This window comes from Amborella trichopoda, chromosome 4 (assembly GCF_054954075.1).
Source record: "Amborella trichopoda isolate Santa Cruz 75 chromosome 4, AtrichopodaSantaCruz75HAP2 v2.0, whole genome shotgun sequence".
In the NCBI taxonomy this organism is placed as follows: domain Eukaryota; kingdom Viridiplantae; phylum Streptophyta; class Magnoliopsida; order Amborellales; family Amborellaceae; genus Amborella; species Amborella trichopoda.
In genome coordinates this window covers 55,111,083-55,137,902 of record NC_142339.1, presented here as the reverse complement: position 1 = coordinate 55,137,902, position 26,820 = coordinate 55,111,083, and the positions used below count along the sequence as shown (strand labels likewise).

Genomic DNA, 26,820 nt, shown 5'->3' with positions numbered 1-26,820 from the left:
AAAAAGATTTAGGGGATTGGCATATAGAAAAAAAGATGAAATCTTTTTGCTTACAAGTAATATTTTTAATTTTTAAATCTAATGATACGTATAAGTTAAAAATAAAAAATAATAAAATATTTTTTTATTATTTAATTAATTCACTGTCGTTTTGTACCTGTTAATTTTGAAACTGGCTGTGATTGCGCGGTCCTCACCTCCGTTACGTTCAATTCCTAAGGGATGGGGACAATCCGTTATAAATTGTGTTATTTTATGCAACGCCCGTCACTGTTAGATATTCGAGCTCAGCCGAGCCGCTTGCGCCAAGATTTTCTTCAACAATGTTACGGACACATCTGGAACGTACACGTGGGAGTTCGTTCATGACAGCTACGTGGCAATCACCCCAATAAATAAATGCTGGAAAATGGTGGGAAAAAACTGAAACAGGAGACGGGTTTTTCACTCTTTGCTGACAAAAGCCAAAGAGAAGGGAGCAAAATCACTTATTAGCCATTTCTCTTCCCTGAATTAGGGTTTCAGATCTCTGAATCAGGGCTTTGAAAGGACTGGACTAGGGTTTATTATGCGCCATGTGAGTTCCTTTTTGAACCTTCTATTTTGTTCTCTCTTCCCCCCTTCTTTGTCCATTTATCTGTTTATTTTTTGCATATGATAATCAAGATCAAGGCAAATAGCTAGGTATAATTGAGCCATAGATCTCTGTAAATTGGTGTCCAATTTTCTTTTTCCGTCATCAGATTAGCTTTTGGAATCTATCTCGTTAGTGTAAATTTTTGTGTTTAATGTTTGGAATCTTAGAGACCCATTATAGGGTTTGTTTCTTTGCGTTTCAGTTCTGGTTTAACTTTTGTGGGGTTTGTTAATAACAGATGAGTGGTATGGAGGTTCTCTAAGGTTTGGATTATGCCTGCATTTGGACATTCCTGCCTTTTTAATATTCATTGAGTGCAGCAGTGATAGATTGAGGTGTTACTGGTTGTTTTGGGGATTGATGGTTGGGATTTGATTGTAGCATTTCTGAGGTTCTGGTGTGAGCTTTTGGATGCTGGTTTGATCGCTTCAGCAGTTGTTTGATATGGGTGTTCTATTTGTGATGTTGGCGTTTATTTGGAATTGGTTCATTCACCCGTTTTGGTATAATAAGTGGACGCTGCATTAGTCTATGGAATTGGCAGTTGTTGGAATTGTAAGTACCAGTGTAATTGGAACTTGTTTGACTTTGATGTCATCAAATTGTATCGAGTTTTTGTTTCATTCAAGCTGTTAATCTCGAACTTTCAGGGCTTTGGATAATAATCGGTATTATTGGTCCATGGAGGTATTCATTGAGGTACAACATTCTGGGAAGTTATTGATTACAGGGTTTGTACTTGTGGTGAATCCGAACTTCTCTGTTTGGAATTGAACGTTTTGATGGTTTTTGTAACCTTGATATAAATATCATTTGGGTTTTTTCTCATTTGAAAAATCCAAGTTATAGGAAATTGTTCTTTTTAAAAAAGGACTTGTGCAATAAGGTTTATACAGAAAAAACAACTCTAATTTCATAGGCTTTGGAAAGTTCAGGTGCTTAGAAATATCAAGGACCGAAATGGGGGCACTTTTTAGCCTTGCAGGAAGCAAGAACATGGCTACAGATTACCATCCCATTTCCCAGGTCGATACCAGTAAGAGGCAGCGGCTATCAGCTAGTATCGGTGATGAAGATTTAAGATTGATCCCAAGCCTCCCTGATGAGATATCAATTCAAATACTTGCAAGGATGCCTAGGGTTTGCTACCCAACCATGAAACTGGTTTCTCGTAGTTGGAAAGCCACAGTCATGAACCATGAAATCTTTCAACTCAGGAAAGAACTTGGCACGACTGAAGAATGGTTATACGTTCTAACAAAGGTTGAAGAAGATAAGCTCTCATGGCATGCCTTAGACCCACTATCAGGTATATGGCAAAGGTTGCCTCCTATGCCTGTTGTTACGTATGAAGATGAATCCAAGAAGTCGGTGGCTGGGTTACGAGTATGGAACATGATGGGATTCATAAAGGGTTGGTTGGGTTGTGGGGATTCATTAGATCGAATGCCCTTTTGTGGGTGTGCAGTTGGGGTTGTTGGGGGTTGCTTATATGTCTTGGGAGGGTTTTCCAGGGCTTCGGCAATGAGATGTGTATGGAAATATGATCCATGTTCCAATTCATGGAGCGAGGTGGCACCCATGATGGTTGGAAGGGCTTATTGTAAGATTGGATTGCTTAATAATAAGCTTTATGTTGTTGGAGGTGTAAGCCGGGGTCGGGGTGGTTTAACTCCATTACAATCAGCTGAAGCATATGACCCTGAACTTGGGTTGTGGACCCAAGTGCCTAGCATGCCATTCTCAAGAGCTCAGGATTTACCTACTGCCTTTTTAATTGACATGTTGAAGCCAATTGCCACCGGTATGACCTCATATAGGGGAAAGTTATATGTCCCTCAAAGCTTATATTCATGGCCTTTCTTTGTCGATGTGGGTGGTGAGATCTATGATCCAGTGACGAATACATGGTTTGAGATGCCGGCTGGTATGGGAGAGGGGTGGCCTGCGAGGCAAGCTGGTACAAAGTTGAGTGTGGTAGTGGATGGGGAGTTGTATTCTTTGGATCCTTCTAGTTCATTAGATAGTGGGAAGATTAAAGTATATGATCACCAGGATGATATTTGGAAGGTTGTTTTGGGAAAGGTCCCAATTCTTGATTTTACAGACTCTGAGTCTCCTTATCTTCTAGCTGGATTTTTGGGTAAGCTTCATGTTATTACAAAAGACATTGAGAACAACATTGTGATATTGCAAGCTGAGTTGCGAAAAGATAAGGCCGTGATTGCTTCGACTTCCTCTTCCACCTCTTCGAGCTCATCTTGTGATGGGGATCAAGTGAAAGGAACTGAATCAAATGATTGGAAGACAATAGCCAGTAGAAGTTTTGGCAATGCTGAACTTGTCAGCTGCCAAATTCTTAACATCTGACCATAATTCGAGAGGTCAGAGAGTGTATGTTCTGAGAAAAAAAGGTCAGTCTCTCTGTATCTTCTGGGTTTTTATTAATTGCTTTCTTATATAGTGCCCAAATGTCCTGTAATATTTCAATATGTTCTTTGTGAGTGCTAGTGTTATTGCTTAGAGGTCCATTTTGTGTCAGAATCTATCGTAGTATCTTTTATTTAGTGTTAAGGGGCTCTTAGTCTTTTAGTCTGCAGAAAACAATTTTCATTAAGACAATTTCAGGGGCTGTCATGGCCCAACATTTTTTTTCTATTGTAGCTTCTTGATTATATCAATGTACAGTTGCTTTTTTAATCCCTATCATGCCTATTTATGCTTCTTGAACAGATTTATGGTTTGGACGGTTTTCATGAATATGGTTATAGAACCGGTCTTCCTTGGCTTTCTATGCAGAAAATTGGCCATGGTTTTATCTTCATGACTGAGTAAATGTAGCAAGTTACACATTAGGTCATCAACAGGTGAAGAATGGATGGCTGAAATTGTTTGTATTCACAGTGAATGATGGGCTCATCTACTTCAATAACCGAAGCTACATCGTAACAATATGACATGCAAAAAATAAATGAGCAGAGCATTGTGTACATCTACTCCCCAGGTCAGAAAACCTATTTGGGAGGTTTTTTCAATCTTTAATTTTGGGTACCACCTAAGAATTACTAGATAATTATTCTCAAAAGAGAAATTTGCACTTTTAACTTTCTAATACTTAGATCGCACCCTCTAAAAATTGGACGGTCTCTATTCAATCTTGAGACATTATCTTTTCCAAGTGCATAGAGGGTGCAATTAGGAAATTTCTTTTATTGAGGTCAATCTATGGGCTGAGGAGGTTACATTCCCAGAATTTGGGGTCCTAAAATTAATCTCGCATGGATTTTATCCGAGGGAGTAAATTGACAGTATAGTCCCGTGTATCTGAGGGAGTAAATTGACAGTATACTCCCGTGGGAGCATAATATCTTTTGGGAAAACAAAATGCAACTTAGGTAGTTTCTTCCCAAACCAAGGAAAAGAATCTTAGACTTTTAAAGCATGTGAAAAGGATACTATATTTGACACCAGATCCCATGTATTATTTTGTTAGTGGACCCGGTTTCTATGCCGTCAAGCCCATATATGTAGAAATGCAGGTCTATTGATAAATCTATTTTTGAGATGGATTTTTGGGCTTAATTTTTAAGGACATGTAATCTAACATGGAGATCATGAATATGAACAAATAAGTAAATCTGAAAAACTAGAAATAATAATTCTAGTAAGAAGACATTTGGACCGTTAGTTTCCATTGTGTTTAGATGGAACACCTACTTGAGTCCATCGTTAAGATGGATGCTTTACGCGTTTTGGACCGCATTTGTGGTCATTCGGTCCAGCCCGCATGAAACAATTTTCCTTTGTTAATACTTTAGTTTCCAAGTTATTTTCAGGATAGGTACCTGTTTTCTACTTAACATGGATGGCGTGTAATTCAGAGCAACTCATTGAATTCCTTGAACCTTGGTAGGGTACTTTTTTGTGATTTGAAGAAACCCGTCACAAATGGCATAAATAGAAAAATCAAACCTGTCATAGATAACTTAAAGGACCTTGCTTTGGAATGATAATTCTGAGAGGCTAAGCCCATGTGGCTAAAGAATGAACAGTATTGTAACCAATGGAAGTGTGGCCCATCAGCTGTCTACGAGTTTGTACTCCTGAATGATGTAGATGGTTGCAATGGTATTGCGGTCATTGCTTTGACTGATGTGAGAGTAAGCAGTGCACTAGACGGTCTTTCGACTGGTCAAGATAGTTCTCATGGGCCTTTTGACCCAATCAATCCATCCTTTGATGACCCGTTTTATGATGATCTACATCCCAAGGTCGCAAGGATATCCAAGAAGGGAAGGTCGACTGTTGGAGGAGTTTATTTTTAGTTTTTTGCTGTTTTTACTGTCTATTAGTGATTTCCAATATTTTTGTAATGGTTTAAGTGGGGGCAGTTTTGGTCTTTTTCTGTTATAATGTAATAAAAAGGCCTCGGGTGTTACGGTTTTTAATACTTTTTGGGGTGTGAACCGTGAAACGGGGTGCGAACTATAACACTGGGCCCTATCTAGGGTTTTGGGGTCTCTTTTTTGTACAAGGAAAGTCAGGCCCACTTAAATGTGACCTATTTTGATGGTTAATTGAATTGTTTTTTCCTCTTTTCTTTATTTTCCTGCATCATGTGGTTATGTTTTGCTCCTTGTTTTTGTTGGTTTTTAACTTTATTTCTATTTTAATATATTGTATATTGTATAAAAAGCTTGTTTTCAACATCTATTTTGTCTCTTTGTGAATATTTTAATTCTAAACATAGAAAGGCCGTATAAAATGTTTAAGAACATTTTAATTCTAAACATGGAAAGGCCTTATAAAATGTTCAAATACCTTTAAAAAATTGTTTATTGATCTCCTGGCTTGCATAAATACTGATAAAACCTGTTCTTACTGTATTTTTATTTAACTTTATATTATGTATGCTAACGAGGGCGAGCACCAATGAAATTACTTTTTATCATCAGAACTAAAAGAGAACATATCCGAACCATGTATTGTCTAAATTTCTTTTCTCATGAGTATGTCCGAACCTTGTATATATTTTGTGCACCATTTGGCTTCCAAGAGAATCCTGAGAGAGAGGGAGACCCATCTCAAACAATACCACCACCCAAGCTCTTTCTCCACTTGGGTCTCCTCCGCTTTTGCACCCAACCCCACTTCCTCAAATTCAGCTATTTGTAGCATAGATCTAGGTTCAGAATGGATGAAGGTCGTAGTCGTGAACGAAAAGCCTGGTTAGTACATGTCCAAGATAGCAATTTTTGAATTTCATTTTTACCTAAAGCCTGGATTAGGAATTCGCATCCTATTTTAATGTTAAGCCCTCAAAGCGCCATTCTACTTTCAAGCATCGTTTTAGATATTCCCTAAACAATACATCCCACTCTAATATTTGCTATGTGTTTGACTTTGTAATGGTCTTCTCCCTCATTCAGTCTCAACTTCAAGAGGAACTCCTCTGACACATTTTCAATATTAAGACATTTGACTGCAACGATCATCTAAAGAGTTCAACATTTAAGCCAACGACACTAAGAATTTGCAGATATTGCATAAATCCCCTCTGACCCGCCCAACCATTCCAATTCATCCAAGTAGGAGAGAGTGAGTTTCATGAGTTTTGGAAACCCTCTTGTACCCTCATCTCCTATTTTCCTTCCATTGCATGTCCTATAAAGCACAAGCTCCACCAAATTGGGCAAATATTGTAAGGCTTCAAGTGGATCTTCAGTTAACAAATAAGAAATCAAGTGTAACTGTCTGATGCTCTCCTGGGAGCACAACCATTGTGGTAGCCTCTCCAAAACTGCATTTATATGTAGATGAGGAATAGGGTGTGGTGGGCTGCAAGATATTACTTCTATGGGTATGGGAGCTTCATAATCCATGGAAACCATATCCAAGCTTTGAAGGTCTGTCATCTTATGGATGGATGCCCATAACTCCTCCACAATGTCCATGTTCACAAACTGGAGGGATAGGTTCTTGAGATGGATTAACTCTCCTATCTCTCTTGACAACATTTCCATGTTCTCTTATATGCTTTAATGTATGGAGAAATCTTAATTCTCCCACACTGATATTGATAAAGACATTGTTCAGTGTTGGTGTTGGGATTTCCCTCTGGTTTAAGCAATTGAGTCAGTATATCCATTTGTGAGTCCCAAGCTTCTTTACCAACTAGCAGATGGGTCAGATGTTTCAGACTTGAGATTTCATGGGGCAGAGATTCTAGAGAACTCCTTCTAGCATCTAATATTTCCAGGCCATGGAGAATTTGCAATGATTTAGGACACTCTTGAATGGCCGTGTTCCTCAAACTTAGATACCTCAGAAGGATCAGGTTTCCTATTTTATTGGGCAACTTTTTGACATTGAGACCTTCCAAATCTAGGACTCTTAACATTGTGAAATTTGATGAAACATAAGGCAGGAAAGTGGGTAAGCTGTCGACGTCAAAACTGAGAAGGGTATGCATGTGCAAGTTACATGTGAGTAATACATTGTTCTGATGGTACTCATGAATTGATACACGATGAATTTTATCAGGCAGTTCGGTGTTTCCTCTAGTCAGAGCTGTCCCAAATTTCTCATTATATAGGAGAAAGAGAACAAGTTGCTGTAGTGAATCATGGGCACAGCATTCTTGAACTTGTCCATTGGGATGAGCAAGCAACACTTGAATCAGGTTCGATACTGGCCAACCTGAGGTATCTTCTGCCACCTCTTCCTTTAAGATCCCCTTGCATTTCTCTATGAACCCCGCTGCAATCCATAGCCTAATCAACACATCTCTTTCAATCCTGTAGTTCTGAGGAAATAAGCAAGAATACAAGAAAAGCGGCTGGAGGAAATAAGGCAAACTCCTATAACTCTGTCAATAAGCCCCATCTTATCTCAAAGTTGGGATCATCGGCCACTTCCCAATTCAGCTGCTTTAACGCTTTCACCCATTTCAGTTAGATCCATCACCGAGATTGCCAATAATGACCAAGATTGCGAAGGGTTAAATCCCATAAGACGTCACAATATGTCTCCCTATTGTATCCAATTCTGGGGATATATATATATATATATATATATATATATATATATATATATTGGATAAATTTAACCTTTAATAATAAAGAAGAGAGAGGAGTACAAAAGGGCTTGGCGATCCACAAAGGAGGACTCTCAAGAGAAAACAGAATAAAAAGGTAGGACCGAGTCCTTTTTAAGAAGGTTACAAAAGGGTAGCAACCAAATAAAATAGGTCGATCCGAAGGTCAAAAAATAGAAACAGTCCAAAAAACCAAAAGCCCAAAAAATCGTCAGTTGTCTGCCATCGTTGCTGCTTCTTTGGCAAGCAAATCAACTTCCTGGTTTCCTTCCCTCCATGTATGCATCAACACGACGAACATATTCTTGCAAAGGTGATCGATCTCGTTAAACAATTGTGCCAGGAACCAGGGGGGGGGGGGGGGGGGGGAGAGCAAGAAAGTCTCTGAGCCCAAGAAATGGTATTCTTGGAAAAAAGTCTCTAAGCCCAAGAAATGGTATTCTTGGAGTCACCTTCCACCGCTAGAGAATGTAGGTGGAAGGGTTGTATGAGCTTAAGGCCTTTCGACAACGCTAGGGCTTCGGCTTCAATAGAGTTGGTGTGGCCGATATGTTTGGAAACGGTGGCCAGTGTAGAGGCGAAGTGGTCTCTAAGAATGGCTCCTACTCTAGACGGGCAGGGTTCTCGATAGAGCAGCTATCGAAATTCAGTTTGAGCTGTCCCACTGGTGGGGTACTTCCCCATGGTAGTCTTGGTCAAATGCAGTTGATGGACTTGGAGGACGTTGCTCCATTCGTGGCTAAACGCCGAGGCTGGAATCCCTTTGAAATAGCGGTGGTTGGTTGCCCAGAGGATAATGGTGGACTTGAGCTTGTAAAAAACTTTGTTCCAAGGGGAGTACTCTCCCCGGAACGTTATGTTGTTGCGCTCGATCCATAGGGCCCATAAAGAAGCTGCCACTGAGGATTTCCAGAGTAGTATCCCTGCCTTAGGCCTAGGATAAGGTTTGATGGCCGAAAGAATGGATGTTTCCTCTGTCGGTAACAATGGGACATTGTAGCAGTAGGTGATTGTTTGTATCCTCAGCTGCTTGGCACATGACACATCGATTAGGGATAGGGATACCCCTTCTCTGCAATTGATATATAGTTAGCACTCTCTGAGAGAGAGCTAGCCACATGAAGATCTGGATTTTGGGTGGGGCGAAGGAGTTCTAGGCTTGAGCAACTTTAGCCGTAGGTGTTAAAGGAAAAGTTGGAGGCAGAGAAAGGCTTCGAAAGAAAGAGGATACCGTGAAGAGGCCAGAGGGTGCTGGTGCCCAAATGATACGATTGGGACCTGTGGTTGATAAGAAGCAGGCATGAAGTTGTGTTGCTAAATTTGTGAAACTCTCTATCTTAGGTTCGTTAAGAGCTCTCCTGAATACTGGGTTCCACGAGCGAGAAGACCTTGCCAAGAGCATTTCATCCGCTATGGTGGCCCCTTGATCTCGAGCCAGAGAATAGAGGTCAGGGAACCTATCCTTGAGAGGACTGTGGCCTGACCACCAATCTTGCCAGGAGAGGATACGGTTTACCGATCTCAGATGGAATCTGATTCGGTATTTGAAAGCGTGGAAAGCTGAACAGATTGACCACCAAATACCAGAGGATCTATGGTTGGTCCTACAGTTAGGTAGCCACGGTGTATTGGAGAGATGGTATTTGTGCTTGAGTATATCTTTCCACAGCTGATTCCTAAGGTTCGTTATGCGCGAGCACCACTTACCGAGGAGGGCCACATTATGAGTTCTAAGGTTCTTGATCCCTAGCCCTCCCCTTTGCCTAGATTGGCAAAGTTTGGCCCAAGCAAGTGAAATTTGTTGTTGGCTCTGTCTCTAGACTAGAAAAATCTTCTCATTAACTGTTTGATTCTGGAGCTGACTGCCACATGCATGCGAAAGATGGACATTTGGTAGACCGGTATGTTAGCCAGAGTAGCTTTAATCAGAGTTAACCTTCCTTCCAAAGAGAGAAAGCAACCTTTCCATCCTGCGAGTCTATGGTCCACTTTGTCTATGATGTGAGATCACAATCTCAAATTTGGTTTGCCTAAGCAGAGTGGCAGTCCTAGGTATTTAGATGGCAGGGCTTCAGCCTCACAAACCCCATCTCTCAGCAAAATTGGATAGGGTAGTTGAATCAACAACATTAACCCCCATCATCTTGATTTTGTCAAAGTTGACTTTGAAGCCAGTTGCGAATTCGAAGCACCTGAGAAACAGGAAGAGATTGTGTGTTTCTTCTGTTGTGGTGTTGCAGAATACCAATGTATCATCTGCGTACTGGAGGTGAGAAACCGTGGGGGCCCGGTTTCCCACCATGAAACCATGCAAGCGTCCAACCATCAACATCCTGCAGATTGACCGCTGAAGACCTCAGCCGCAATGCAAATAGGAAGGGATATAGGGGATCTCCCTGACTGGAGCCTCTGGTAGAAGGGAAATATCCTTTGGGGGTTACCATTTATGAGGATAGAGAAGTGGGGATGTGAGTAACTCGCCCTCATCTACGCTGTCCATTTTGTATCGATACCCATCCTGGACTCAGTTTCTTCAAGGATGTCCCAGTCTATGTGGTCGTAGGCCTTCTCCCAGTCCAACTTAACCATGATACTAGGGGCTTTGGCCAGATGTCTGAAATGAATACATTCATGGGCCACAAGTGCCCCATCCAAGATTTGACGGTCTTTAGTAAAAGCACTTTGGGAAGTAGAAATGACTAAAGGGAGAACCTCTTTTAGGTGATAGGTGAGGACTTTGGCAAGGATTTTGTAAGTGGAATTCACCAAACTTATAGGAAGGAAATCTTTCAGTTGGGTTGCCCCTTCAATCTTGGGTATAAGTGTAATGAAAATGGCATTCTGGGCCCCATTGATGATACCTTGTGAGAAGAATTCATCAAACAGTTTGAGAAAGTCTTTTCTCAAAGATCCCCAAAACAATTTGAAAGGTGCAATTGGGTAGCCATTGGGTCCAGGGGTCCTGTCAGAGTCGAGGTCAGAAATGGCAGCTAAGATTTCAGGTTTTGAGAATGGTCTCTAACCAAATCTGGAGGTAGAACAAGAAACTCGATGTCCCCCATGGGGGGCCGAGAAATAGGGGGGACAGAGAAGAGATTTTGGAAATAGCCAAGGATGGCTTGCTCAATATCGGGGGGTTAGTCCAGAAGGTTTTCACCTACCTAAGGTGTGCGATGGTGTTGTCTCTGCACCTGCAATTGGCAGTCTTATGAAAAAAGCCCGTGTTGAGATCCCCGGCCATTAACCACTTAATCCTGGATCTCTGATATCAGAAGATTTCCTCTTTTTTAGGATCGCTTGGTATTGGAGCTTAAGTTCATCTCTGTGAGTGAATTCCAGGCTCGTTAGGGGTCTGGATTCTTCTAACGAGTCTAGGGTTTTGATGGCTTGCAGTGTAGAAGTTTTTTGTGGCCCTAAATACCCTGGTAGGCCCTTACTCCAAGATTTTAGGTGAGTCTTCAATAATTGCAACTTGCGTTGAAGTTTGAAGCCTGCCCAACCATCAACCATGTTGGAGAGAGATGTCCGCCATACCGGAAATAGGTTGAGAAGGGACGGTTCTTCTAACCATGCCAACTCGAACTTGGAAGGTTTAGGTCTAGTCTTGGTCGGCTTGGAGTCTAGAAGCATGGGACAATGGTCGGAAGTGGGTTTAGGGAGAGCCAAAGAGTGAGTCCCAGGAAAGGTAGAGTCCCAGTCTATATAGATCAGGAAGCAGTCAAGCTTAGAGAGGGTAGGGTTGGAGGAGTGGTTAGAGCAGGTGAACTGAGCTCCTAGACAGGGAAGGTCAAGCAGGTTGTTCAGGGCAATGAAGTCGGAGAAGGTTGTTCAGGGCAATGAAGTCGGAGAAGGTTGTCATTACCAGATAGGGATGGGACCACCTTGTTACCTTGAAGTTCCCACCTATACACCAGATAGGGTGGGGCAAATTGGCAACCTGGTTGAGTTCTTCCCACAGAAGAGGTCTGTCGGCATCCGAATTGGGCCCGTAGACCGCAGAAAATTTCCAAGGCAAACCATCAGGTATCCTAGAGAGTAGGATGGTCACATAGTATCTAGAGACGAGGTGAGACTGCAGGGAGTGTGCTGTGGGGTCCCAAATAACCAATATTCTCCTTAGGCCCCTTCTACTGGGAATGCGATCCATTGGCAAGGTCTGTGTCCCCAGACTTGTCGAACCTGAATCAGGGTAGGTTTAGGGAGTTTCGTCTCAGTAAGAGCCAAAATGGTGGGTTTAAGCCTAAAACATTGGCCCCTGACTGCTGGCTTTTTGTGTGGCATTCCAAGCCCTTGGATATTCCATGAGAGTATCAGCATTGGGGGGTGAAGGCAAGAGGAGAGAGTTCCTAAGGGACCGCCTGACCGAAAGACCTTTGGGGTGATCTTTAAGCAGGATGGAGTAAAGGGAAAGGTTAGAGGAAGAGGGTGTGTTGTAGTTGATACTACAAGCCAAATTGGCTAACTCACAGGTGCCATTCTTGCTTACCCAAACTCGTGACTGCAGGTTGGCCTTGAAGAATTCAAGAAAAGGTCCATCGGGTCCGGTTTGTGGGAAGCCCATAACTTTCATGGCGTCCTTGATCTGTCCTTGGGCCGCATCGATTCCATTGATGTAATCGCAGTCCACTAAGGGGGGGGAGAGAGGATCCCCCATAGTGTCCACTGATAAAGAAGATCCTGCTGAGTCCAAGGTGGAAGGAACCGGTGTGGGCGAGGCTGGTAACACCGGAAACTGCCCAAGCTCTTTCTCCCAATGCCTTCTTACAAAATAGGGACCATGCCTCCTCCTGCTGAAGGCATTGAAGTTTATGCATGTAGGCATTTCTCAGAGCCATACCCACATGCCAGGTAGTCAAAACAATCCTGCTTCGATTATTGCAGTGGGGCAATGCATCTATCACCATATTCCAAAGATCATCTCGCCATATATTCATCTAAATACCAAGAGGAACTTCACCCTCGTCCATAGTGTCTGTGGTTGGAGTTTTCTCTAATCCATCTGTAGAAACTTTTCAGCAAATCTTTCAAGAGCCTCACTTGTTTGAGCAAAGCTGTCACTGCCACCCAAGAATGAATATCAAAGTTGTTCTTAATTGCTTGGTGCTTGTAGACGTACCTTGTGAGTTCAGTTTTCCTTTCTCCATCCTCCCCCACCGCGGAAATCACCTTGAGTTCCAAACCTTAATTCAATAACCTTCTCATCAAAGAGTCGATGTCTTTGTTCATTCCGACTACAGCATCTTCCTTGTGGCATTCCTATGTCGAACAAGTTGCGCCTGATCTTCTTCCACCCTTAATTTCAATCGGTTTAATTTGATATCCAAAGGCCTCTAACTACTATAGCCCACAGAACAACATCTCTGCGAACTTGTCTCACTCACACTCCAAAACAACAATGGTGAATTATGAGAGAAAATGGTGCTTTTTAACTATGAAGTTGTTTAAGGACGTCCTGTGCATTATGCACCACAACGATCAGTCCGTTCACTCAAGTCTTTTACAAAACAGTCGTCATCTTTCTTCTCTCTGCAGCAATCAATGAGGGACGAATACAGACGAGCACCGCCTTGAGTGGATGGATGTCTTTGTGCAACCTAGACGGCTTCCGTACTTCTCCAATCAAGGAGAACGGTCACTGCTGTTTGTGCCATCTCTCTGGTTTTCAAAATCACACTGAAACAGGGGCTTAGGTCAGTTTTTGTTGGGTGAATCTAAAATATATATATACGTTTCAATTTAAAAAATAAAAAATATATGTTTTCTATAAGAGAGAGATTGAATCATTGTTAGAAAACCAGGAGATCTAACCACTAACCGCCTATTGGCCGGTTTTGGTTTGGACGGTTTTGGTGATCGACCGGTAATTAAAAAAAAAAACTTATATAAATTCTTAAAAGTAAGGAATTTGGTTTGCAATTTACTTTTAATACTCTTTACATTATGGTAAAAATGAAAATTGTTTTTGTCATTAATACTCACTTTAACTCAAAAATCGATTCGTTAAAATCGATTTTTTCATTAATTTTTAATTTCATTTGAATGTGTTTTGTTTTAATCCGTCTTTATATGCTTTTCATATATTTGTAGATTTTTTTTTTGTATTTTTTTTTTTTTTAAACACTTTTTTGACTATTTGGGATTTGTTTGGTTGGAAGGGTTGAATCAGCTGATTTACCAGTTAGGTTGGTTAAGCCACTTTCGGGCCCATGTCTGGTTAATCATATCGGTTCGATTTTGTGAATTGAGATGTGAACTGAGGAAAGAAACTGAGGGAATGAGATTTTTATAGAGAACTTACTACGCTCTGATTTTAGGAAATAAACTTGATAAGTAAAGATTCCATTGTAATTTCCTAGAGTAATGATACCCAAGCGAGAGGTATGGCAGCTACCTGCGATAGGTACGAAGGGTTGGGGTTGAAATGGTGATGGCACTGTGGTGCGCGCCTTTTTGCCATAGACTTGACGTGAAGAAAACTACGAGCGCAAGACAACCAAGCAGATACGCATTAGCGCAATGGCTTTGGTGCTTGCCATTGTTTTTTGCTTTCGAGCTTGCTTTCAAGTTGTAGTTAGCTTTGCTTTCGAGTTTGCCATGCTTTTTGCTTTCAAGTTGTAGTTAGCTTTGCTTTCGAGCTATGGTTTGTTGGGTGCATGTGCGTTAGCGTATGTAGATGCGAAGACAAGTAAAAAAAAGGATGCACACTTCTAGATTAATGAGAATTTAGATTAATGAGAATTGGTGTAGGAATATCTCTAGGGTGGATTTAGGTCACATTTCTATCTTTAGGTAGAAAAAGACGTCGATATAAAAAAATCTTCAAGTTTTTTTTTGAGATCTTTACTAAAAATAGATTAATGAGAATTGGTGTAGGAATATTTAAGGGTGGATTTAGGTCACATTTCTATCTTTAGGGAGAAAAAGACGTCTATATCAAAATATCTTCAATTTTTTTTTTGAGATCTTTACTAAAAAAAAAAGAAAAGCTATATTTTTTAATAAGAAAGATATATATATTTTAATAAGAGAGTGATTGAATGCAGCTACAATGCAATATTTATGGAGAACTTGATATACCCTAATTTTATGAAATAAGAAACAAAAAGTTCTACAGGATATCAATATAGTTCTTGATTTTTATGATTTTTAATTTATTTCAATCTGGTTTTTTTGTTTATCTATTATCTTTAGCTTTAGATGAATTTAATGAAAAAATTCTACAGGATATCAATCTAGTTCTTGATTTTTATGATTCTTAGTTGATATCAAGCTGGTTCTTTTGTCCATCTATTGTCTTTAGCTTTAGATGAAATTATCCTCTCTATTCCTCAACTAAATCAAAATCAATTATTCAGAATTATCATTTTTAAAAGTTTATTATTCTATATTTCTCATTTTTTGAATGAATTTTGCAACATTTAAATAAATCTGATGATCCTGATATTCAATCGATATATAATATATAATATGATATAATATTATAAAATAGTTTAATATTTCAACTCAAGACCATGTTTGCTTTTTTTGGGTATTTTGGAATTTAATTTTATATTTTACCCATTTTTTTTAGAGATGGAAATTTATCAAAATTGCCACAAAAAAAAGTCTTGCATTTATGTCCATTGGAATCGGGTCAGATCAGGATCGGCCAGTGACCGATCCCGAGTTAGTCAACAATCTTTTAAACACTGATCCTGATGAGCTGCAAAGCTGTACTTACATTGAGAAAAATGCCTCGTGGACTTTCTTGGAGAAGAATGCAGGCGAAAAGAGGTTCTTTTCTTAGTTACTAAATTCCATCATTTTGCTTTACTCTTACAAGAAACTAAATATTCTAGTCCATCTTTCTTGGATGCTAAGAAAATATGGGGTAATGGTTCTGTTTGTTTTGAGGGGATTGATGCTCAAGGTAGTTCTGGTGATTCATGGTTTTTATGGGACCCTACAATTCTTCTGTGCTGTAACGTTTTTAAAACTGATAGATGTATTGCTATTACTTTTGAAGGGCCTCTTAGAAATTTTCTTTAGGTGCTAGTTAATGTATATAGGCTTAATAATTTTGCTCTTAAGCCTGTTTTTTTGGATGGAATTTTCAATATCTCTATGTCTTTTGGGTTGCCTGTTTGTATTGGGGGGGATTTCAACTGTTTCCAGATGAAATTTCATCATCGATTCGCTTTACTTCACATATGCACATGTTCAATGAATTTACCTCGGATTTTCTGTTTTTGGGGCACATTTCACTTGGTCAAACAATAATGTCAATTAGTTAATTCTTTCCAAGCTGGACAAAGTCTTGGTTTCTGTCGAATGGGAGAAAGTCTTTCTTCTTGTTAAGATTAAAGCTTTATCAAAGTTCTCTTCAGATCACCTGCCATTGTGTCTTCATTCTGATGAAGTAATTGCTGGTCTGAGGCCGTTTTGGTTTGAAATTGGTTGGCTTGAAGAGCCTGATGTTGTTGATATAATCAAACAAACGTGGGGTAACTGCGTTATTTTGGGAAGTACGGGGTATCGGCTATATAGGAAACTTAATTTGCTCAAGCATAAACTCATTGCCTGGAAGAAATCTACCAGACACCAGATTAAGTAAAGAATTGATAATACTGTTATGGATCTTGAGATGTTGGAAAACCATATTCAAGAGCAATAATAGTTCTCTATAGAATTATTGGCTAATAAGAATATTTTGTTAAATCAATTACATGATTTTCTACAATTAGAGGAAATCTATTGGAGGCAAAGGTCTAGAGTTAAATGGCTCAAGGAGAGTGACCATAGCACAAAATTCTTTCATGGTATAACTAACTCTCGCAAGAGGCTCGCAAGAGGCAAAATGACATTACACACTACGTATGCCTCGAGTTGTTGAGGGAGATTCTCTGGGTAAAGAAAATGCTATCATCAATCATTTTTTTAAGGCTTTCTCTTGTGAGTATAATCTTGGGGTTACCTTGGACAGGGTTCCATTCAAAATGTTATCCCCTGATTTGGCAGATCCTAGAGACGGAGGTTTTTAAAGAAGAGGTGAGAAAAACTGTTTTTGGGCTAGCAAGTGATAAGGCACCCAGACCAGATGATTTCCCTTTGGCTTTCTTTCAATGTTTTTGGGGATTGCTTAAATCAGATCTCTTTTCTATAGTAAAGGAATTTATGTGCAGTGGTAAGATTATCAAAAGCATTAATTCCACATATATTTCTCTTATTCCTAAAAAGGATATCATTGCTGACATATGAGAGATTAGGCCCATTAGCTTTCCGTCGAACCTATATAAAATTGATGCAAAAGGCTTGGCTAGAAGACTCAAAGTGGTCATCCCTTTTTTGGTTTCGGGTGAACAGTCTGCCCTTATTCATGACAGAATGATCTCATATAGTATTTTGATTGCACAAGAATGCTTTTACTCTAGATCTCTTAAAGGGAAAGTTGGGGTTGTTATCAAGTTAGATACAAAAAAAGCCTTTTACAGGGTTGAATGGCAAGTCTTTCAAGATATTATGAAGTGTATGGGTTTCAACACCAAGTGGATTTCTTGGATTTTGGGTTTCTTTCTTTGGCTCACTTTTCTATCCTAATTAATAGTTGTTCCAAAGGTTTTTTCAAAGCTTCTAGGGGTGTTAGACATGGTGGCCATCTTTCCCCTTTCCTTTTTTCCTTGATGACAGAAGGGTTCAGCACGATGTTTAAAAGTATAGTGAGGAAAGAAAGATTGGAGGGGTTCCAAGCTGGGACCAATAGGTATTTTATTTCACATTTACAATATGCTGACGATATTTTGATCTTTTGTGATGCAGATCCAGTCATGATTAAAAATCTCAGTGTTTTCGTCTTGTTCTGCCAACTAGCCCTGGGTCTCAAAGTGAATTTCCATAAAACCTTTACGGTTGAAGTTTCGTGTGCCAGTGATTTGCTTCATTCTTTGGCTCTTATTCTCGGTTGTAGAATTAACTATTTCGCTCTCAAATATTTAGGGGTTTATATATTTGCGGATTCCTAGGTCTGGTAGGACCTTTTAATACAACGGTACCAAGTTAAGCTGGATCTCTGGAAGTCCATGACTCTTTCCTTAGGAGGTTGTATTACCCTTGTCAAATCCACCTATGCAAATCTACCCATTTATCTCATGTCCATTCTATAAATGCCGAGCGATGTTATTAGAATCATTGAAAGGTTTATGCGCAACTTCATATGGGGTTTTTTTTAATGATGACCTATAGAAAATTCCATTTGGTAGCATGGGATAAAATTTGCACTCCAATGACAATGGGTGGCTTGGGAATTCGAAAGCTTAAATATATGAATTGAGCTCTTCTCTCTAAGTGGTGGTGGAAAATCATTCAAGACCCCAGTCAGCTATGGAAAGATGTCTTACCTGCAAAGTATGATTTTGAACCTTTTACTCATTTGATTAAAAAAGGGAGGAGGTAAATTTTCTTTACCAATCTGGAAGGGAATTTATAATTGCAAAAATGTGGTGCTCGGTAACTCTCGTTGGCTTATTCGTAATGGTAGCAAGATTTTATTCTGGTTTACTAAGTGGTATGGGGATCAGTCGCTATACGTTCTCTTTCCATATTTCTTTGCAAGAGTTAGCTCTTCGGCGGCAAAAATTTCAGACTTATGCTTTTGCTCACTTTTGGGTGCCTCCGTAGCTACAACAGAATGTCGGACCAAGTCATTTCACAATTTCAAAATTTATTATCTATAGTTCAGGATGCTTATATCTCACCTATAGATGAAGACAAAATTATATGGGAAAATGAAAGTGATCGGGTCTTTTATGTTACCTATCGACTACTATGATCATATAAGCGGTCCAATGACTATCTTTTTGCAATATGGAAATAGCATAAATATCTTGCTATAGACAAACTTTGAAAGTGGGGAAAAATCATTCCTAATATGTGTTTAGAGTGTGCAACATGAAGAAAATCGTTGCCACATTTTTTGTATTGCTCCTTTGCAGATGATATTTGGAAGTGGACTTTCAGTCTTTTGGGTATCATTTTTATCATGCCATTAGATCTTATTTCAGTTATTAATCATCTCAACTTCCCATCTTTGTCCAAAATCTTTAGAAGTGCTATTTTATGACAGATCTGGTCCAACAAACCCACTTTTGAAAGGAGATATTTGGATCGTGTAAGCATTAAAGATAAAATTTTGCAGACTTCATGGGATTGGTTCTCTATTACTGTTTATGGGAGAGGAATTTCAAGGGCAAATATCTTTGTTAATTTAAAGCTCTGCCTTTGTCTTATGTTCCAAAATACTGCCGATCTTTCACTGTGACCCCTCCTCTTGAAGATGCTTATAAATTAAATTTTGATGAAAGTTCTTTTGGGAAATCTTTGGTAAGCTGGAGTATGTGGTCTTCTTAGAGATCATGAGGGTATCACTATCTTCTCTTATGCTAGGCCATGTGGTTCTACCACGGTTAACCAGGCCGAGATGGTTTCTCTTCTTCAGGGCCTACAAATAATTGGTAGCAGAGATTTTCAAGGCATTATTCTAATTGAAGGACTCTCTCTCAATGTTATCAAATGGTGTAATCAAGAGCAAATAATCCCTTGGTCCCTTCATGTCTTCTACCCTTGGTCCGTTCACGTCTTCCATAGGGTTTCATTTTTTCATGCTTGTCGAGAGACAAATGATGCTGCTGACTGCTTAGCTAAGCTCCGCGTTTTTCTTTCCTCATTTTCTATTTTTGTTCCCCTAATTTCAACATTGTAATTTCATGTTCTTGCGTGTTTTTCTTTTCTTCTTTTTTTATTTTTGTTCCCTTAATTCCAATATTGTAATTTCATGCTCTTACTGCAATTTATCAATAAAAGCTTCTGAACATTGTAAAAATAAAAAAAAGACTAATCAGAATATCGGGATGACGGCCAAATATTTTGCATTATTTGAGTACTCGGTCAGAGTCCCGAATACTCGGTACTCGGACTCGACACCTTGGCTAATGGCGAGCTTGAGTTTCCCCGAGTTGGGTCTCCCACTAAAAAATATTAAAAAATCATAAAAATCTCAATAAATAAAGAATATACACACACACACACACACACACACATATATATATATATATATATATATATATATATATATATATATATATATATATATATATTATTTTTTACATTTTCTCATCATTTTGATAAAGATTGAAAAGTGTTTTGTTCATAAATGCTTGTTTTTTATATTTTCCCCATTTTTTCGATTATTTCGAAGAGACCTCAGTTAGAAGTTAATTTTTAAACTTTGTTTTTTTTTTTTAATTACTTTTTAACTTCATTTTGATATGTTTTACTTGATTTTACTTTTCTTAATTCTTTTTTGTATTTTTTAATTATTTTAACCTTTTTTTGTTGCTATAATGCTCGGCCCTACTAGGGTCGAGTTACTCATACTTAGGCTCAGTACTCGGATCGGACTCAGGCTGAGTACTCGCCCCAAGTAGTGGCTTCGAACGTTGAGATTTCGTCTGCATCGTCGGCTGTTTGATGTCTTTTATTTTTTGAAATTTAATATAAAAAACAATTTTGCCTACCACTAATGAGCTACAAAGCTATATTTTCGTAGAGATAAATGCCTCGTGGACGATTTTTGAGAAGGGAAAGGTTTCTATGCTTCCCCTACAACATAGAAGTTCTATCCTCCCCTACCATCCAGCCGTCCAATTTTGATCAAGAGAGCCACTCACCATTTGATCTTTAGACCCGACGTCTCAAAATATTTTATTTTTAATTTTTTTATACAAATTGTAAGAATATGAAATTTGGTACGTGTCATCTTCTCATTGGGTCACACCTATAAAAAATATTAAAAATAATTTTTCGATAACATATAATGACCAAAATAACCTTTGAAACTTTCAGGGCTATTTTGGTCATTTAATTTTATTGAAATATTTTTTTTTTATTTACTCGCTAGTGCGAGTTTAATAGAGGAATTGACGTTCAAAATTTGGTGTCAAAATAGTTTATAGAAAAAAAATTAAAAATAAAATAGTGTAGAGACGTGACATTGTGATTGGGGCAATCTTAACCCTCCATTCACAATGGATGGTTGGATAAAGGGGAGGATAAAACTTCTATGCCGTAGGAGAAGCATAGAAAGCTTGCCCTTTTGAGAAATGAGGAAAGTTTCCGAATCCAAAGTTTTCCTCTTGTGTCCTCGACTGTTTTATGACCCTTATCCTTAGAAATTAATAATTAGGTTTTCTTATAAAAAAGAATTTTGTTTAAAGAGAAGTGGGCCAAAAGTCTAGGGTTTCTTGATGTGCACAAAAAATTGAGAGGGTTTTTCTTCCAAAAATCTCAAAAGGTTTGGGGATTTCCACATAATTGAAGCTTACTTTCTCCGGTGAAAGTGGGAAAATGTAATAGATCCCACGGAGGTAACCCTATTTTTTTTTCTTATATTTTTTTTTCCTAATCTTCAAGTTAATTTAGGAAGAATTATTATAATTATGTTTTTGCATAGTAGATTTCATCTGTTTTTTCTTTCTTTGAAGGATTTTTCATGTAAATCTTGGTATTTGGTTTGTTTCTGATTTTTTTTTTATATACAGATTTTTGCATATTTTACTTCTTAGTGGTTGGGTATTTAGCCTTGTGATGGTTTTTTACTTGGAAAAACGTTTAAAAAAAAAGGGTAAAAAAAGATTGATTTTTCTTTTCATTATGAACTGATTGGCTGTACCATTTTTGGCCAATTTCCATGTATAACTCTCGCATTGGACACGTAAACGATTTATTTCTTCGTATTAATTTGAAATTGAAGACATTCTAAATATTACCAAGTTAGGAATTTCCGCAAATCAAAGAAATATAAATATCAAAGGTCCACAAATCTCGATCTCAGATGTATGAACATAAGAAAAAATGGATTTCAAATACTGGATAGTGCATCATGTATGTATTTTTTGGACTGTTAATTTTCAAGATTTTCAAGCGTTCATTGATTTGCCTGATCGACAATATTTTTTGAGTTTTAAGTTTTATAATTAAATATAAAAATAAAACTTTCGGCCATCACAAAGATTTTCTAGTACTGAAACAATGTCTTTCAACACTATTTATAGGTACGCCTTTGATTGTTTAGGATCTTGCTTTGTACAAACCACACCCTTTAGGCACACAAATGTATCACATTTCCCTTTTTTTTTTTTTTTTTTTTTTTTTTTGTGATTTATAGATGGTTTTATGTGCACATATACTTGGGAGCATAGTCTATGACCAAGATTATTTGTTATGATATTTTTTCAATTTGAGATTTTGATTACAGTTAAGAATTACTAGATGATTATTCTCTAATAATTGTTTTTTGAAATTTTAATTTTCTAACACTTAGATCTTGCCCTCTAAATTTTGAAAGGTATCTATTCAATATTGAGACATTAATTTTCAAGGGTATTAGGGAATATTTTTATTGTGGTCCAAAAATTAATTTTGAGATTTAACTAGAGGGAAAAATAAACAGTATAGTCCTGAAGGAATAGAAAATCCTTTGGCTTTATTTATATACCCCACGGTTTTCGATCAGAAACTAGGCTCTTGCACTGGCGCATGATGTCACGGTTTTAGAAAGGGCATAAGAATATAGCTGGCACTGCCATTTCGTCCCCCTTCTCGATACACAAGAGAATCTCTCTCTACGCACACCCCATTTGCCCATTTCCCTGGATATTCTCTCTCTAGAAATTTTCTCTTTCTAAAACTCTTTCTCTCTCTCTATCAATACTGGTGTTTGTAAACTAAGAACCGGCGGGTCAAATTGGAACCGGGCATTGGTTGATTTGATTTTAGTAAGTTTTGATGGTCTGGTCGGGTATTTAAAAAAAATTGACAAAATTATAAAATCTCAAAAAAGTAAAAGATTTATTTGTAATGTATTTTTTTAAGATGAATACTTATTTTTACATTTTTTTCATCTTTTTTAAAAAAAATTTTAAGATACCCTTGGGCAAAGATCAAATTTTTTAAAAAATTTAACTATTTTTCAACATGGCCCGCCTAATCAAAATTTAAATATACATTTGCCATTTTTTGTATTTTTTAAATAAATTTTTAGACGGGCCGGGCTTGTTTGATTAGGTGATTTGAATGGGCCGATTTACGGCTGTTTTGGGAGGGCAGTTGGATTTTTCGAAAATGAATACCGAATAGCACGCCACGCCCGGAAGTCAGTCCATTTCTGTGTAGGATCTCTCTTTTCTAGGTAAATTTATTCTCTCATATATGTCTCCCTTCTCTCACGATTTTAAATCCCCCTTCCTGGTCTATCTCTCTCTCTCTCTAACACGCGCGCACACGGAGACACGCATTAGCACATATATATCTCTCTCTCTCTAAGCCGCGCCTCTTCTCTCTCTCTAAAAATCTCATATAAATTTGTTTTGTTTTATTTTCTTACCTCGAATGTTCTGGCCGTTGCTTTGCCAGAGCGACATGCGCCCCCACAATTAACTCCACCCCTCCCCGCTTTGCTTCATTTATCTCTCCACCTCTAAATTTGGCGAACCTCCTCCAAAATTTGACCCCGCCCCCCTCCACCTGGTTTAGCGCACCTCATCCTTAGCCCCTCCCCCCCTCTCTCTCTAATCTTTATCCCTTCCTCTTTTTCTCTCTACAAAACAAAATAAGCATGGAGTGGCCACCAAACCAACCCAAAACCAGGTCCTTGAGATCTCTCTTATTTGGGCTAAAATCCCCTCCAAAAGAACCACCAAACCCACCTCCAGATTTAGCAGCAGAGGCTGGCCTCAAAGACCTGGCTCAGAACAGGGTCGTTCGAGCAGGGGCTATGAATTTCGACCTCAACAGGAGCCTTTCATGGATTCGATGCTCTGTAAATAGAGAGGTTAGAGAGAGGAGAGAGAAAGATAAGAGAGAGATGGAGTTGGGAGAGAAAGATAGCATGTTGGGTGGCTCCATATTGGGTTTTCCTCGTGGGAGGAGAGCGGATGGATCCATGGATGAAGGAAACGAGGAGGGTAGAGAGAGGAGAGAGAAAGATAAGAGAGAGAAAGAACGCATGCTGGGTAATTCTCTCGGGAAGAGAGAGAATGGGGCCATCGAATATTGGAACGATGGCGAGGTTGGACAGAGGATAGAGAACGAAAACAGAGAGGTTCGGAGGAGGGAGAAAGAGAAGACAGAGATAAACAGGAAAGAGAGAGACTCCATCTCTTACAATGCCAATGCTCCGGCAGATGAAGAGGATGCCATGGATTGGAGGGGGAAAGAGAGGAGAGAGAATGGCATGGGGCAATGCAGTTCTGGCGGAGGTCTCAGGCGGAGGAGGCGAGCACGAGAAGACCACCATTTCCCTCCCCCAATTCCCTCTCTTGCCCGCACAGGTAACCAGCCATGCCATACTCCATGGGTCTTGAAACGCTTCTACAAAAACGACGGTCGCTTAGTAATCCAAGAAATCAAGGTCAAGCACCATGAATACTTTAAGGCCAATCGATCAGATGGTAGGCTCACTCTCCGGCTCGTCCAGCTCGACCCCGACAAGCCCGGGCTCGAGCCCAGTCTCGACTCTGGTTTGAGCCCTCGCACTTCATCTCCATCACCATCACCTGCCATGGTTGATGATGATGAGATAGAGAGAGAAAGCGATGAGATAGATAGAGAGGCAGAGTTGCTTCAGTTTGAATCTAACTCGCCAAAATCAGCCACGCCTTCTTCGCCATTGCCGTCGTCGTTGTCGAAAGCCACGGCTTCGGTGTCATCATGTACATTTTCTCTCTCTAAGTTGGAGGTTGAATCCAGGGGTGGAGAAGGGGCGAAGGACGAGCAACCGGGTGTTGATATGAATCAGAATCACCATGTAACGGCGTTACTGCCATCGTCTACGTCAACACCATCATCATCGTCGATAACATCATCACCATCGTCCTCATCATCATCGTCGTTGATATCGGCATTGTCGTCGTCGATGACATCTCCGTCGCCGGAATTGCCATTGACGGCTATAGGAAGCAGCGGGGGAAGTTGTTTTGCTTCGAGGAGATTGGAATCACTCTTTTATATGCCCCCATTCACCATTAGGCCTGTTCATAGTTGAGTTGCTAATGTCTCTCTCAAACATGCATGGCATCCTTCACTCGTGCATGTTTAGTTTTTTACAGTTAAAGAGTTCTCGTGACTCTCTCTCAACTCTATTCACAACTACTCTTAACTTTCTCTCAACTCTATTCAAAACTAGACTTTCCTATTCACATTTAGATCTGTCATTATTTCTCTCTCGACTTTAATCAGTCGAGAATTTTTTTTTTTTTTTTTTGACGATCATCATGTATTCTCTCTCTTTTTCCGAGTCTGTTTAGAACTACTCGGTTTAGAATTAGTATATTTTCCGAGTCTACTCGAGAAGGGTGCAAAATTTTTTTGTACTTCTATATTGTTTTAGATAGAAATAGGAATGGAGGGGCCATCAATAGTGTTTTGGTCAATGTTTTGATTTCTAGGGTTTTTTCTCCTTTTGAATCTCTCTCTCTCTCTTCTTTCTCTCTCTATGAATGCAAATTGCACTTCTGGCTAGCATGCCATTCACGGATTTGCTAACTGTCTCCTGTATGATTGGGACTGACAGGTGGTGGTGGGTTTGACCCTTTTGCCCCTCTTTAAAATAACCCCTTTTGGTACGCGTCCAAAACTTCAGGATATTTATACAACCTTCGCCTACATATTCGAAAATATTACGAAAACGTTACCATGCTGTCATTGTGTTTTCCGGCAATACCCCTCAGCCGTCCAATATTGATGCGGATAAAAACCGCCCGATTCAGAATAGGAGCCCGAGGGGCTAGTCATGTTCCCTCAAAATATGAGGAATTGGTTGGTTTTTTGACCGAACAATCCATATATTTTGTTTATCTAATTTTTTATTTTTTTATTGGTTGATTCAGGTTTGATCGGATCAATTTTTTAGATAAACGATCTGGGTCACCGGCCTCCTTTTTTTTAAAACAACCTTTGCACCCCAGCATTGGGGAATGGCTAGGATGCTACATGACTCCAAATAGTATCATGAAATACATATTGCTGGCTCGGGCAGTCTCAAGAAATTGTATTAAACCCAATTGATCACATGGAATAGGGAAATAGCCAAAGTGTTTTAAAAATCGCCGGTTCAAAGTTGATGGGGGTCGCAGTACTAATTTATAATCCCTTAGTCTTGATGCTCATTGATTGAGCAAAAGTCCCAAATAAAAAAATTTAAATGTTGTGAGACACTTGAATACATTGAATTTCACATTCATTGGTTAAAAATGATTTTAACCTAAAAAAAATGGTCTGATAATATACAATCCTTCAAAAGAACATTCACTCCATATTGGAGACTTCATAGACTGATGTTCACTAAAAAAGTAGAGCGGCTTTACAAAGAAAAAATTCGCAGGTTCCGTCCTGACCCGGCTAGCTTTCTTTCTTAGATAGAGTTGTTAGTTTTTTTCTTTTCTATACATAATTGTACTAGTAATGTTCAAAAAAAAAAAAGAACGAAAATTTGCTGAAGGGCTATTCTATTAATCGATTCTATGTTTTTTTTTCTTTTACATGAAGGAAAAGTATGCGGTACCTTTGGATGAGACACAGACCGTTTGCTTGCTGTGTACTTGAACCATGATCTACAACGAGGTCACAAAGCTGGAACTTTTGGTTGTTAAATGTGTTTCTAGAGAGAGATGAGGTTGGGGCATTGGTTGGTTACGGGGACTGATGCTTAAACATGATATTAGACCTTTTATTCCCATTGTTAATGTCATCATCATCGTCAAAACTTTTTCTCAGCTAATAAAAGTTGGCTATCCCCATTATTAGTAACGTATAAAATGAAAAAAAAAATACAGACAAAAAGAAAAAAATGTTTTCACAGAACTTGTACACACCATTAGTTAGAGGTATTTTTGTTTCTCCACCCTGCGAAAAATAATAAAAAGGAAAATTGGATTCTTTTTAAGTAAATAGGAATAAGTTCCAGTTCTCTGCCTCACATGAAAGGAATGGCTCTCCCAGTGACTGATGAGGAATAAGTTCTTGTTGTCTACTTCACTGGTAAAACAAAATGTCTTCT

The 26,820-nt window shown here is 39.0% G+C and overlaps 2 protein-coding genes across 11 annotated transcripts; both read left to right on the top strand.

Annotated features, from left to right (window-relative positions):
- The first annotated feature begins 425 nt into the window (after window positions 1-425).
- LOC18422134 (Galactose oxidase/kelch repeat superfamily protein) lies at window positions 426-26,546 on the top strand. Of its 10 annotated transcripts, none has more exons than XR_016054901.1 (4): window positions 426-577; window positions 876-3,051; window positions 3,437-3,641; window positions 26,310-26,546. XR_016054901.1 is itself a non-coding variant. In XM_088865779.1 (4 exons), exon 3 carries the CDS (start codon window positions 1,598-1,600, stop codon window positions 3,005-3,007), a length of 1,410 nt encoding a protein of 469 aa, XP_088721905.1. In that variant the 5' UTR covers window positions 426-577; window positions 876-1,192; window positions 1,288-1,597; the 3' UTR covers window positions 3,008-3,051; window positions 3,437-3,746. The 10 variants fall into 10 exon arrangements, 9 of the variants coding, with proteins under 9 accessions (XP_088721905.1, XP_088721906.1, XP_088721907.1 ...); XM_088865779.1 differs by lacking the exon at window positions 26,310-26,546 and having other exon boundaries at window positions 876-1,192; window positions 1,288-3,051; window positions 3,437-3,746; XM_088865780.1 differs by lacking the exon at window positions 26,310-26,546 and having other exon boundaries at window positions 876-1,192; window positions 1,288-3,051; window positions 3,371-3,746.
- LOC18422131 (structural constituent of ribosome) lies at window positions 22,924-25,299 on the top strand. The gene has a single exon (XM_006826954.3). It carries the CDS (start codon window positions 23,380-23,382, stop codon window positions 24,805-24,807), a length of 1,428 nt encoding a protein of 475 aa, XP_006827017.1. The 5' UTR covers window positions 22,924-23,379; the 3' UTR covers window positions 24,808-25,299.
- Window positions 26,547-26,820: the final 274 nt, after the last annotated feature.

Excerpts from the sequence above, each read along its gene's own strand:
- LOC18422134 (XM_088865776.1), top strand. The coding sequence starts at position 1,598 with ATGGGGGCACTTTTTAGCCTTGCAGGAAGCAAGAACATGGCTACAGAT.
- LOC18422131 (XM_006826954.3), top strand. The coding sequence starts at position 23,380 with ATGGAGTGGCCACCAAACCAACCCAAAACCAGGTCCTTGAGATCTCTC.